General features: G+C 39.5%; 1 protein-coding gene across 2 annotated transcripts in view; it reads right to left on the reverse strand.

Moving 5' to 3' along the window:
* Window positions 1–475: 475 nt before the first annotated feature.
* prelid1a (PRELI domain containing 1a) overlaps window positions 476–14,020 on the reverse strand; it is a 52,560-nt gene continuing 39,015 nt past the window's right edge. For both annotated transcript variants that reach the window (XM_042343099.1, XM_042343091.1), the window contains exons 2-6: window positions 11,148–11,293; window positions 9,390–9,615; window positions 7,590–7,703; window positions 5,540–5,618; window positions 476–1,921 (exon numbers count right to left, since the gene is read on the reverse strand). In XM_042343099.1, the coding sequence (XP_042199033.1) occupies window positions 1,782–1,921; window positions 5,540–5,618; window positions 7,590–7,703; window positions 9,390–9,615; window positions 11,148–11,239 (651 nt within the window). In that variant the 5' untranslated portion in view covers window positions 11,240–11,293 and the 3' untranslated portion in view covers window positions 476–1,781. The remainder of the gene's footprint in view (window positions 1,922–5,539; window positions 5,619–7,589; window positions 7,704–9,389; window positions 9,616–11,147; window positions 11,294–14,020) is intronic.

Raw genomic sequence — 14,020 nt, forward strand, 5'->3', positions numbered from 1 at the left:
GTGCAGTCTTTAAATGAGCTAAGTGGAAATATAGTGCAGGACTATAGGGTTGTACACAATGTAGCTGTGGAATTCCTGAACAAATATTTACTTTCCTTCCTGCTGAATATAGAATAGAGACCAAGGGCAACACCCACTACAAAATGATTATTCAATTTAGGCTTTCCCTTTTACTAAGACACTGAGTGAAATTTGGAATCACAATGTCTCAGAAGCCATCAAGCATAATATGCTAAATGGGTATCAAGGAACACTGGGCACCATTTATTTTGTAATTAAAGGAGTACAACACTGACATTTCACTTAGCAGGGTGATATGGTTGACCTTCATTGCAAATTAGAAAAGTTATGGTGGGAGTTCTGGCGTTTTAAGAAGCGAATGAATATTTTAGACAAGTCTTGAAAAGAAAGGACATTGTAAGTAAACGTGTGTCTGTGGCGTGAGACAAGAACCACAAATTAATACTTTGAGAAGTTTGTTCAATATTAAGATTTATACAAAATAATTGCCATTTTTGAAGAGCCTTCATGACTGCAATTTTTAGAACAATCCCTTATATTACAAAATATAAAAATGTTATTACAGGACTGATGCGGAAACAATAGATCAAATACACACTCATTTTTAGTACCTCAAACTGTTCACTTTGAAACGTTAATTTGTAAAATTGATTCTCAAAAGTAAAAAGCCATTTCTGCAACTCACAATTCTGAGGCCTGAAATTCCACCCATTCTTTACCTCTGAAAATTTAAATCGAGTAAAGTTGTGAACAATACCACCTTTGTTTGGAAGCTGGTACCTTTTCACAACTGTGGAAAACTGGCTTCTAAATTAAGTCTATATTTAAGAATTGTTCACAAATCTGTGATGGCTTAAAATTTTAATAATACTTGAAATTGATATTACGTTGTTGAGACATCCCAAAGCGCTTCACAGAATGTACTGTAAAGTGAGTGGATTGTATATTTTGTGGGCGAATCACCACAGCCAATTGCGCACAGCAATGTCCCACAAACAGTCGTGGACTGAGTGACCACAGACAAAATGGTGTCACAAACAGGGCAAGAGCAGGTGAAATTTCAGGCAGAGAAGTCTGGCAGAGAGGCAAAAGATTTCCTCTTAAAGGTAAACAATTGACTTATACTTATTCATGAATAAGGGAATAAAAAAAATCCAGCATCTTCATTTACAGTACTAAAAAGTTAGACCAACAAACAACAAAATATTAATTTTCTTTACTTGCTAAACTGGTAACCACCCAACCAGTTTAACACTGAATGTGCATCGAAAAAGAAAAAAAAGGGTCCCACGAATTTGAATGCCTTGTTCTATCAGCACTTAACAAAATGCTGCTGGTCATAAGACTAGACTCATCAAGCTTCAACCCCAGAGTCAACATCCTGTTTGAATTTCATGGTTTTTTTTTCTTTATTACTTGAGTAAAATTACATTTAATAATTTAAATTGGAACAAAACATTGAAAACCAATTCATTCTAATGAAATCTTGAGGGGGGTTGGGGGGTGAAAATCATACTGAAATCTTCTGGATGTCCTTTGAAAGATGATTGCAACCAGCACATTTTAAGTAAAGACTTTTCACCTTTCAGAACGCTTAAAACTTTCAGGGAAGATTTTCTGTAAACCTTGAAATGAGATAAGTTGAAAGACAGTTTATAGAGAAGCACGCAAAATTTCAGATGTAAGCTTGGAATAAATTTTAAAAATTATATCGAGTTCAAGACAGATTAAAAATGTGCCCTGCATTATTTTTCTCCATCTCAAACAAACTGCTTAGACTTTTTCGGAGCAGCTTTGGATGCCAGATCCTTTGCCTTCTCGGTTGCTGCAATCGCAGTTTCTTTTGCTTTCCCTGTAGCCTCTTTTGCCGTTTCAATTAAAGTCCTCGAAGGCAGATCCCCTGAGTTGTTTAAAAAAATAATTTACTCACCGAAACATTTGTATTGTCAATAACACACACAATAATAACTAAAGTACATTTCATTTTGCCAAGTATATACATTTTCCTGGACATGAAGAAACACCTCAAAAAATCTTAGAATTACTCAAAATTAACAATCTAGGAAATAATATCTCAGGATACAACATATAGTTTGGGACACAAAATGTCAAGCGACTGCCAGGATGGTGGAAGGCAAACTGGATGGATCTTGGTCTTCTTTCATCTAGCAAATTCTTATGTTCTAATCTCAGGCAAACCCAAACCTCTATCGTCATGAGTTGAAGCAAATTGTTTGAAGCGTATTCCTGTGGGTACCTGGCTGATCAGCAAATGAGATAATGCACTGCCTTTTAACCCGTAAAATGTCATCTAACGACTACCCAAGCAAATTAAAACAAGATGCACATTTGAAGCTTTTAAATTGATTGTAGAGAAATAAACCTGTGGATACAATATCTATTGTAAGTAAACTATTGTTTACTCCTGTAACTCACAGCCAGCCCAAGCTATTACCTGGCTGGTAATAAACCCATCTTAAAACAGATGGTTCCTGGATAGAATAAATGTTCTTGCCTTGGAAAACTCAAGAGTACAGTGACTCTTCACTGTTATTGGGGCAGCCAAGTTCAGGTGTGATCTCTCATTGCTCTAACGTACATTGAAGAGAGGTAAATCATTTACTATTTTTCTCCTCCCCCCCCCCCCCACTCCCCCACTCCCATCTAGGCGAGTGCATTGATCATTACGTCTTTCCCCTTTGAGACTTCAAGATAAAGACATAGTTTCCACATATTGCATTCACACCTTATACATCGTCCTTCAACTACTTTTCTAAAAACAATATACAGATTATATTGCAAATTGCAGACTCCAGTGACATGGGTTTCTGACCTGTTCCCTGAGCCTCTCCAACCATGAAAACCACAAGTGACAATATTTTGCATTTTTTGCTTGGTTACCATTGGGCATTTGAGAGCACCTATGCAGCACTTTAGAACATATGTCAATAGAGAAGGCTTGCATATTTTGAGGAACGAGTGGGCACGATGGGCTAATGCTCCTTCTGTGCGATCTTATAAGATCTTGCCGTATGGGAGAAACTCCCTTCTCTTTATGAATAGTGTAATAGGATCTTTAATATTCATCTAAACTGGCAAATAAAACTAAGCAAATAAAACTAAGACTAAGCAATGCTCGCTCAGCACTGCACTTGTGTAATCAGCCTAGATTGAGCTCAAGTGCCTACGTGGGGCATGAAACCAAAATCTTCTGAGCCTGAGGCAAGAGTGTTACCAATAGAACATCCAATTCAAGCTACCGGTGAAAACTGTCAAATTTCACGTAGGTTTTAAACTCCTTAAAACAGATAGTGTAAATTATCAAATGACATAAAGGTGAATGAATAACAACACAATTAGGGCTACATGATTTATTGTAGTTTACCAGAATACCACTCAATGATTGAGCCATAGAATTTTCATTACCCAGAAGTATTTTGCAATGTCATTTTTGCAAGATATGCAACTTGCCCCTGCAGGTTACTGCTGCTTCCCCAAACAAATTTGGAGATGTTTCCCAGGATACAATAGCATACTATGTAATGCTTAAGGGTTTGTAACTGTGCAAGCTGGGTTGTAAACATGCAGGGAGAGAATCCCTATAATGTACCTTTTCCAAATGCGTTTATACTTAATGCAATGAATAGGTACAGTCCTTCGCTAAATTAAATGGTGGGCAAAAAAATTATTTAGGATTTAAAAGTATCATAAAATACTGTTGTTCCACACACAGTATTTCACATCACACAATTACACTAAGTAATGCAGATCACCACTTTATTTAACTGCATCAAATTTCAGAACCATAAAGACTAGTACTAAATAGCCAAACAGCAACGTTTATATAGTCCTTCACATAGAATAGTACATCAGAATGCTGGTGTGTAGCTTTGGTGCACAGAAGGGCATAAACTTTAATCATTTTGATCACAAAGTGTGCCTATCTTACATGTTGACTACCTTTTGAGCCTCTATTGTACTCCAGTCTATAAAATGGGTCATTGCAAAACAGTCATCTTTCTTCCATTTGACAATGTACACCTCACAAGAACAATCACTACAAATGACAGTAATTATTGTAAAGCATGTTTAAGGAGCTGATATTATGGGCCTTACAAAAACCCAAGTTTTTTCAGCATGCAGTCAATTAACAAAACGTTAATTTTGTGCTCTCAGGGTCAAAAGCAATGGAACGTTCAATTCTGGTCAATACCGTTTGAAAAATCCTATCCATTTGGCACCCATGTGTGGCACTGCATCAGGGCCACAATGTTTATGATCCCAGGGTCAGTGAGGTCCTGCCTTGCTTTACACTGACCACTGCAATAACATTGGTGAACCATGATGGAGATGATCTGCCCCTCCATCAGGTAAAGGAAGTTTAAGTTTGCTATTCTCAGCATAATCAGACAAAATAATAATAATAATCCTTGCATTTGATATAGCACTATAACCTTGTTGAGACGTCTCAAAGCGCGTCCCAAAATATATTGTAAAGTGGATTGACCTTGTTTTGTGGACGAAATAAGTAAAGCGTTCTGGGATGCTACCCTGTGTGAAGGGCATTATATAAATGCAAGTTGTTGTTGTAGTAAAGAAAATCAGACTCAGCACAATTGAATATTTTGTACTCAACTCCTCTCCCATTAATATTATTTTAAAAAGATGGATAGGGAGAAATTTTAGATTTACTCTATTTATGTAACATTTTAAAGCATCCACTTGGTAAATTGCTGAATTTAGTCTCAACCTGGAAGTTTATTTTCTGCTGTTATCAAAAGAACATCAGATCCAGGTGGAATTTCTCTCTGAGAATTGTGCAATTTTATGCTTCTCACCAAAGGCACATTTCCCAAAGTTTATACTAATTGAAACAGAAACAGAGAGAGCTGGGAACACTCAGCAGGTCAGGCAACATTTATGGAGAAAGGAAAGTGAGTCAACGTTTCAGGTCCAAAACGTTGAATTCACTTTCCTTTCTCCATAGATGCTGCCTGACCTGCTGAGTGTTCCCAGCTCTCTCTGTTTTTGTTTCAGATTTCCAGCATCTGCAGTATTTCATGTTTTGTTTATATTAATTGAGTTGCTGTACTAGATTATGCTAGTCATCTTCCCCACCGGAGCTCACTACAAGTATTGCACCCTAGGAGTGTAGCCCACCCATGGGAGTGTGGCCGATCAGTTTACAATGGGCAATAACTCTCGACTCTTGTCTGCACTTCCAGCTATAAAAAGACTGCAGTGAACCTTGGAATCTGGAAAGCTATTCCCCTCATGATTTGACTGACCTACTTCATTCATTGCTCCTTCACCCCTAGAGGGTTATGCAGTTTCACTGCTCAAAATTTCTGCTTTCTGGCTGCTCATTTTTTAATATTCTTTCTAAAGTATGGGGTCTTGACAAGCATACCATGCAGGAAACATGGGGGGGGGGGGGGGGAAACAGACATTACATTCATTATTGCTCAGGCAGGCGACCGAAAGGATATGATAAAGAGAGGTTAAATAATCTACATACCTTGTAAATTAGTAATAACATATTCAAGTCCTTGTGTTGCTTTTATCTGATTTCTTCTAAACCGGGCTAGCCCAAATTCCTGAGGAAAAAATGATTTGAGTTTTCAAATATGCATTGAACTGGGGTAATAAATTGATAGGTCATCATTTAACTACAGTAATCAGTGGAATCTTTTCATTGAACTGAGTAATACAGACAGTAGCCTGGCAGACTACCCTGTGCTCACTTTCCAGTGCTGAATCTTTATAAACAATATTTATAAACAAATGCTGTTTGTATTTTGGTTTGCTATCATATAGAAGGAGTCCTGCCGTGTGAACGTTAAATTTGCATATGATTAACAGTTCTGGAGGTTTACTCAAAGCTAATCTTCTGCCATTTTATTTGGATCTTCTTTCATAAAACCCATAATCCCACAGTACCACATAATGCATTTTAAACTGCATTCTTCTCTCAGATCTCTCTAAAAACCTCAAACTTTTTGCAGACAATTTTTTCAGATTTATTTCCATCAATTTAGAATTTTTTTCAAAATTCCAGTGGTGCTAGGGAATCATTTGATCACCGTTAGTCATACCTACTATTGGTATTGTCTGCCCAAATGTACAATCATAGCACTAAGCACTTATTAGACAGCACTGTAGAATACAGAGACAAATTAATTGCAACATAGGTGACTGAATAATAATATATTAAATATAATAATAAGCAGGTTAAGTAGCATATATGGAGAAAGGAAAGTGAGTCAATGTTTCGAGTCCACAACCCTTCGTCAGAACTGGGGCATGTTGGGAGGAAGAGGCTTTTAAGGACTAAGAACTAACAGAGATGGGGGGGGAGGCAGGGCAAGGAAGACAAAGGAGAAAATGGGGTAGAGAACAGGGGATGATGGGTTAAAGAGGGGTTAATGATGCAAAAGAAAGTGGGGGGATTGCAATAAAACAGGTAGACCAGAGAGAGGAAACAAAAGTTCTGACTCTTTCCTTTCCATAGATGCTACCTGACCTGCTGAGTATTCCCAGCCACTTCTGTTTTCGTTTCAGATTTCCAGCATCTGCAGTATTTTGTGTTTTGACTATAATAATGATCCTTGCATTTCATATAGTGCATTATCACTTTGTTGAGACACTTCAAAGCACTTCACAGAATATATTGTAAAGTGACTGTATTTTGTAGGCAAAACAAAGCAGCCAATTGCACATAGCAATGTCCTACAAAAAATTGCAGATTGAGTGATGAAATATGTTAATTTTTGAGGAGGGATTATTACCCCTGGCAATCGACTAACATCCGGGATCCTAATTACTGCTAGGTAAGCAGAGGCATGTGGAGTAAGGAAACTTGCCTTAGGCTTTGCCCTGCCTGGGAATCAAACCTGCGTCCTCTTGTTTGCGAAACGATCGTGCTAATCACTATGCTACAGGACTCCACAAATGATTAGTTGCATTCATAGAAACTATGTATGTCCTTAATGATCAAAGAAATTACGCCACAAAAGGAGGCAGAGACATTAAATCTATGCTGAATGCTTTAGCACCTTTACTTAGTTTTATACTCTAATTCAATGCCCTGCTACTTAGCAATAATCTTGTTTATCCTTTCTCTTCAAATAGCTTGATAATTAATTTCACTGCAAATAATTAATAGAAGTGAAATAAATGCAACTTCCCAACACAGGAATCAAACTTAGGGCCTTAAGATCTTCAATCCAAGATATCATGGTATGTGATCATGGCATCATATGTTGATGTTCTCGAAGTATGAAGAGAGACATTTGCAAGCAATCTTAACTGCTTTGAAAGGATCTAAAGTTTACTTTGTAAATCTGACCAGTTATCTCTTGAACCAAGTTATCACACATCAATTTTGTGTTTACTAACATATTGTACATTATCAGAACCTCATTTGAAAAGATATGGTTCAACCTAGGTTTTTGAACTAATATTCTTGTCTGCAAAATAGCTGTAATGGAAACTACGCAGGGAAAGCTACATTTTCCACCAATCTCTTACTACAACAATGTTTACTAGGCAATGTAATTCGGTGTTACCTGAATTGCTCGTGAAAAGCCAAATACGTTTGATGTGATCCATGCCTCTCGCTGCACTTGGGTCCACGTTTGATTGTCTTGATTTATACTATATACACATTTCTCTTCTACAATCTGAAATTAGTGAACAGTATCTTAAAACAAATCCATCTCAAAGCGCTTCACAGAATATACTGTAAATAATAATAACAATAATCCTTGCATTTGATATAGCGCTTTTCACGTCGGGAGGACGTCCCAAAGCACTTCACAGAACACACTGTAAAGTGAATTGACTGTATATTTGTGGGCGAACGCGGCAGCCAATTGCGCACAGCAATGTCCCACAAACAGTCGTGGATTGAAAATGACCAATTTATTATTGTTTTTGTTTTTTTGGAGGGATTATTATTAGGCTCTGTGTGGAGTAAGGACACTTGCCCAAGGTTTCGCCCTCTGTCTGGAATTGAACTCAGGTCTCTCACTTGCAAAGCGAGTGCTCTAACCACTGAGCTACAGGACTCCTGAAGTGTGTAAAGTGTTTTAACTGTGTTTTGTGGGTGTAACACGAACAGCCATGGAGCGAGTGACCAATTTTATTTGGGGGTTTGTTGGCCAGGACACCAGGAGAAACTTTTTATTCTGTGCTCACTGGATAGGGGGAATGGTGCAGATACATTTGAATCCTATAACTCTTCTAATACTAACGAGTGACATCAGCAACAACCTGACAACCAGAAACTCTGACCGGAAATTATATTTATAACACAGGAGTCTGATTTTATGCACCCAAACCACTGAATTACAACCGACTAATGTACTTAATGCAGCACACAGGCAGGTTGATCAAGGCCTTCTGAATCTTTTCGGATGTAAACCCTAGACTGTCCAGTGCCTTGGGACTGCCTACCAATGTGCAAGGCATATATACAATATATATTATATATAATATGTATAACATATATGCAATTTATTTTTTTTAAAAAAGTTAGAAATGTTTTGGCTTATCGAAGTTGTCTAGTCCCAGTGATCTCTCCGCAAAGTGGCACCGCATTGGGTTACTCCTGAAATTTTCACCATGGTGATTTCGAAAACTATTGTGCATGAAGAAAGCTCACTTTGTGGTTACAGAAAATATCAGCAAAAATTGCTCAACTCCACACACTCTGGGAGCACTGCTGAAAATAACCAGTAGCATATAAATGCAAGACATTGTAATAAGTCATTGTAGAGAAAGAAAAATATTCCTATGGAATTTTACAAATGTGGTTCTATAAAATACATTTCAGAATAAAAATATTATAATAAACATTCAATGAGTTAATAAATACTGTATTTGCATTTTTACAGTATCTTTGATGTAGAAATCCTAAAACGCTTCATAGACACTCCTAGTTTCCTTGGTGGGGGAGGTGAGGGGGAGAAGGGAGAGGTAAGCGGGGTCTCCTTGGAGCTGAACAGGCTCCAAGGCGACATACTTGGCAACAGAATGTCAGAATCGAGCCAGCCCTCTGTGGCGGTCTCGGTAGTCCGGTTCCTGATCCCAGGCAGGTTCACATTATTCCAGGGCACTGATGATGACAGCACAGTCAGCCTGGCTCATCGGTAGGACCTGGAAGGGCAGACCAGTCACTGGGGGCAGGGAGTCATCCCACTCAGCTCCTGTTAATCACACAGGCCAAAGCCCTAATGGGTAGGGTGGTCCTAGCTGGACAAGCAGCGGGAAAGTTTGTAGACAGAGCCTTTTGGATACCACACTGAAAAAAAATGATCTCATTCAATGAATAGAGAGTATCCTTTGTAGGAAAAGGCAGAGCTTACCATAAGACGAGTGTGGTTCACATTCCATGTTAAAGTGGCAAATGTTTTATCTTGAAGATCGACGACAGAATCCTCAATCACAAAGACCGAGCGTGCCAGGTTAGATGGGAAGATCATCTCTGCCCAGCGAGGCAGGCGGTTAGTCTTTGTGAAAAGACGTCTAGATATCAGTTTACCATCAGATGTCACTTCACGGTAAACAACATCTTCGGTTAATACGTGTTTACTGAAAACGAGAAGAGCGAATTTAAGAGCCAAGCTCACTTCCCGAAAAAGAACATTTCCAATTACACAGAACATATTTAAATATTGCTCTATCAGTGGCTGAAAAAAGCAGATTGAGAATAAAAATGGGTTTAGTATGATTCTACAAAAGGAAACCTTTATCCTCACAAAATTAAAACAAATTCAGAGTAAAATGAAGAAAAGACGATAACAGCTTCCAAGACAAGTTCAAACAGAAGTTAGTGAAACAGGCAGAGGAGTAACAAACAATATACAACTCCAGCAGCGTCAGCTATTCCATCAAACATGCCTTCTCAAACAGTGCCTGCCATGAGCCACCACAATAATAATCCTTGCAATTGATGTAGCGCCTTATCACATCGTTAAGACGTCTCAAAGAACTTCATAGAATATACTGTAAAATGGATTGACTGTGTATTTTGTGGGCAGTGTCCCACAAATAGTCATGGATCGAGTGACCAATTTTTAATTTTGGGGAAGGGGAGGGATAATTGCCCCAGAAAGTGAGCTTCCAGCAGAATGGACACCACCAGTTTCTGTCTTCTGCAGACCTCTCAGCTACTGTTCCTTAAATAATTCAAAAAAATATTAAAAGTAACTAATGATAAAATCCCCAGAAATTATATGGAAAAATAGTATGTAATCACTAAAGTACAGATTAAACCACATTTGCTAAAGTACGGTGTTACACAGCATTATTCCCTTCCAATTAGAGCAACGTGGAGTTCACATATCATTTTTAGTCCAAAAATGGACACAGTTCAAATAGGTGGTAAAAGGGAACAAAGCCCTTATACATGGTTTAAAGTACCATCACGAGATTTCAGTGTCTATTGAAGTCAAATCATTACTGGCACAGCCCAGTTAGTTCTCCTTGATTTACCCATCTTGAAAGCACGGAAAGGGTCTTGTTACGTTTTGCACCCTCGCCCGACTCCACTGGCTCCCCATCCCCCAGGGGATCGAGTTCAAGATCCTCGTCCTCACCTTTAAGGCCATCCATGGCCTTGCCCCCTCCTATCACTCTGACCTGCTGACTCCCTACCAACCTGCCCGCTCCCTCCGTTCAGTGGGCTCTGGCCTGCTCCATGTCTCCCGCCCGACCCATCCTACCATCGGTGGCCGGGCTTTTAGCCTCTCTGCCCCCACACTCTGGAACTCCACCCCACGGACCCTTCGCCTCGCTTCCTCTCTTGCCTCCTTCAAGGTCGGTCTCAAGACCCTTCTCTTTGACCGTGGCTTTGGTCGCCCTCCCACCTCTCTGCCTTCCCTCACCCCTACAATACCCCTCCCCCATGCTCGGGCCCCGACACCTGACTGTTCAGCACTTTGGGATGTCCTCCCGACGTGAAAGTGCGGTCAAACGCTCAACTATGTCCAAATAAGTGGTAAACTCACCAAAACAGTTGAAGAAAAACAGCAGAATTTCAAAATGTAAATACTTCACTGTGGGTGCAAATATTTTTTTAAATAAGACAATGGTCACGCAATGCTGCCAAAGCACAGACTCACCTGAAAGGGTTTGGATATCTTTGCCAAAATGCAATCACTACCTGGTCCCATGAGCTCTTGAGAGTGGACAGATCAAAGAAATACTTTACCATAGCTCCCACCTCAGCCTTTCAGGCTATTGATTCAGGAATGAATTACAATATCACCTAGAAAATGAATGAACAAAATAAGCATACAATCAAATAATACATAAGGTTGTCTGTTCACTGTGAAGAGGTCCACAGTCCATATTCACTGATATACGCAATACATTTAACACTCCCTAGAGAAAAATAAAACATTTCTGCCCTTGTCTAGTTAATCTTATACCATATTCAGACAAGGATCACTTCTTGTTGTTGGGAGNAAAAAAGCCTCTAATAATCTCTACAATAGACAAAAGGTGTTTTCAGTGACTTCTGTTTTTATGTCAGATTTCCAGTATCTGCAACACTTTGCCTTCTTTTTATATAATCTGTTGTGTCGCTGGGTAACTCCCTACCCTGGTGGCACACCAGCAATTAGGAACTTGCACCAATCAATCTGTGCACCACTCGATATATGACTTCTATTCTATAATGAAGTTACATGCAGTCAGCCTTGCGAATTACCCAAGATGTGCGTTTATTAGACCCGATGGACAAATGTGCTGTACAGCATTTTGGGGAACTTTCTTTTGCTATGAGTGCAGATTTAGAGATATCAGGTGCCCACACACTCAGGACAAGATCACAAGATTGGGTTGGACGAAGAAGACCCTTCTGCCCATTTGATCTAATCGAAAGCAGGGTTAAAGAGGAGGGTCTTGAGACGGGCTTTGAAGGAGATAAGGGAAGGGGTGAGGCAGGGGGCTCTGGCATGGAGTTTCAGAGGATGGTGCCAGAAAGGTTGAAGGCCTGACCGCCGATCATGGAGCAGGTGGGGTGGGGAGCTGAGGGCAGGTTGGTAACATTAATTAATGTGCAAGTCACTAAATTGCATTCATTAAATCAAACTGTAGCAACATTGTGGTGCTCATATGTGGGGAAAAAAAAGTTACACAATATTGAGCCGCTATTGATATACTTTTCTGCTGCAGTTGAACAGCCATGAGCAAAAAGAGCCTCCATTTCTGGCAGTATACTTCGACGCAGCATCTGGAGGGCTGGTAACGGTGCCCACTCCACATCATTCAAATCAGACCAGGAAAAAAAAAGCTCTATTCTGGCATTCTGTGCATGGACAAACAGATGCCAGTGGTTTATATAATAAACTATTAAAGAGCCGGCCGGCCACACCATCAATTTTTAAATGTTGCTCTATTCAAAGTTCAGAGTTGAGTGTTTTTTGGGGGTAGAGATTAAGGGAGAGAAGAGCCCAGTATTCTTACCCCCCTCCTCTGGTATTAACACTATAATATTTGTGAGCCATCTCCTCCACAGTTGGTCAGCAATGGGGCCTCAGTGAGGCTCAGATTACACAAGACATTTGGTGTCGATCTTCAGTGTGGAAGTACAGTATTAATGTAGCATTAGTTCATCCCCTCAAATCATGCCTACTTACACTACCAACATCAGTACTTCACCCGAGCTAAAAAGCTCTCTCCAGACACATTTGCAAAGGTCAACATTTATAACTGCACTGCTGGATTTTTCAAAGTTCAAAGAAGAATATGAAAAGAGTATGGGGGGGGGGGGGGGAGAAGAGGGGAGGGAGTGAGCAGGAGAGTGGGATTAGACTAGATGGCTCATGTGGAGAAAAGAACACCAGTGCAGATTTAATGGGTCTGTTTCTGTATTGTAACATTAGTAAATTCAATTGGTTTTATTACAAATGATAAATTAAGTCTCTTGTTTAATGAGTGAATTGAGAGCTGGTAGAAACAAAAACAGCATTTGTAAAATGCTATCATTCATGCAAGATTTCCTGACATACAGGTTTTTACTCTGACCTTTCTAATTCAGGCCACGAGTTAGAAGTGGACAAGTTAGAAGTGGACAAATTCAAAGCAGCTAGCTAGGTATGCGTTGGGCAAAGCAAAGCTATTCATTTCACCCAGTTTTAGGCTAAATTCTTGACAAAGATTCAAAGCAGCAACTCCCTCTGAAAACTGGAGTCATGGAAAAGGAAGGCTTCAAAGAGGTTACAGTTGCTGAACAGGAATTCCGGACTTGCTCCACAACAGCATCAGCAATAAAAAGCTTTTTGAAGGGAGTTGGCAGGCAAGTCACAGTAACTCTGCACAGAGAATGCAGACCCAGCTGTACCATGCAAACAACAAAAGAGAAAAGGGCAGATTCCTGATTCGGGGCTTGGCAACAAGACAGGAATGAGATGAAAATAGTGTAAGTGGGTGTAATACAATGGACAAGCTATACTGAATAAATGGGCTTTTCACAGGTGCATGCCATGGACTGGCACACTGTACCTTCCCGCATAAATAGCTCAAGCCCAGATTTTCTCTGCTGGTTATGAAGATCCTATATTATTATTATTATTATTATTTAATGAGTTTGGGGCTGAGACCACTGCATAAAATGGTCTGTCCACAAATGGGAACTTTCTCGGGACAGTTAGGGTAGGAATTGGGAAAATGTAGTGCAAACCAGTTATGAAATTCAAGTTAATCAACATATTGCAGCAGACTATATAGAGCTAATTGCCATTTCCAACCTCAACTATACTGGATGCTCCCAAAACTTGATGCGAAATGTGCAAAATGCTTCCTTTTTTTTAAACCAATATCTTTTCCCTCAATAAGGGCAAATATTCTACCAAAATATGATTACAACCCCACAAATTTTAAAACCAATACATCAACAGATTTTGCCTCCAAATTATCTCTCTCATCTGTGTACTGGAGCACTTTTATTATTTTACTCAGCTGGACCTGCTTGGGCTAACAACCATTTCCC

This window comes from Callorhinchus milii, unplaced genomic scaffold (assembly GCF_018977255.1).
Source record: "Callorhinchus milii isolate IMCB2004 unplaced genomic scaffold, IMCB_Cmil_1.0 Scaffold1, whole genome shotgun sequence".
NCBI classification, from domain to species: Eukaryota; Metazoa; Chordata; class Chondrichthyes; order Chimaeriformes; family Callorhinchidae; genus Callorhinchus; species Callorhinchus milii.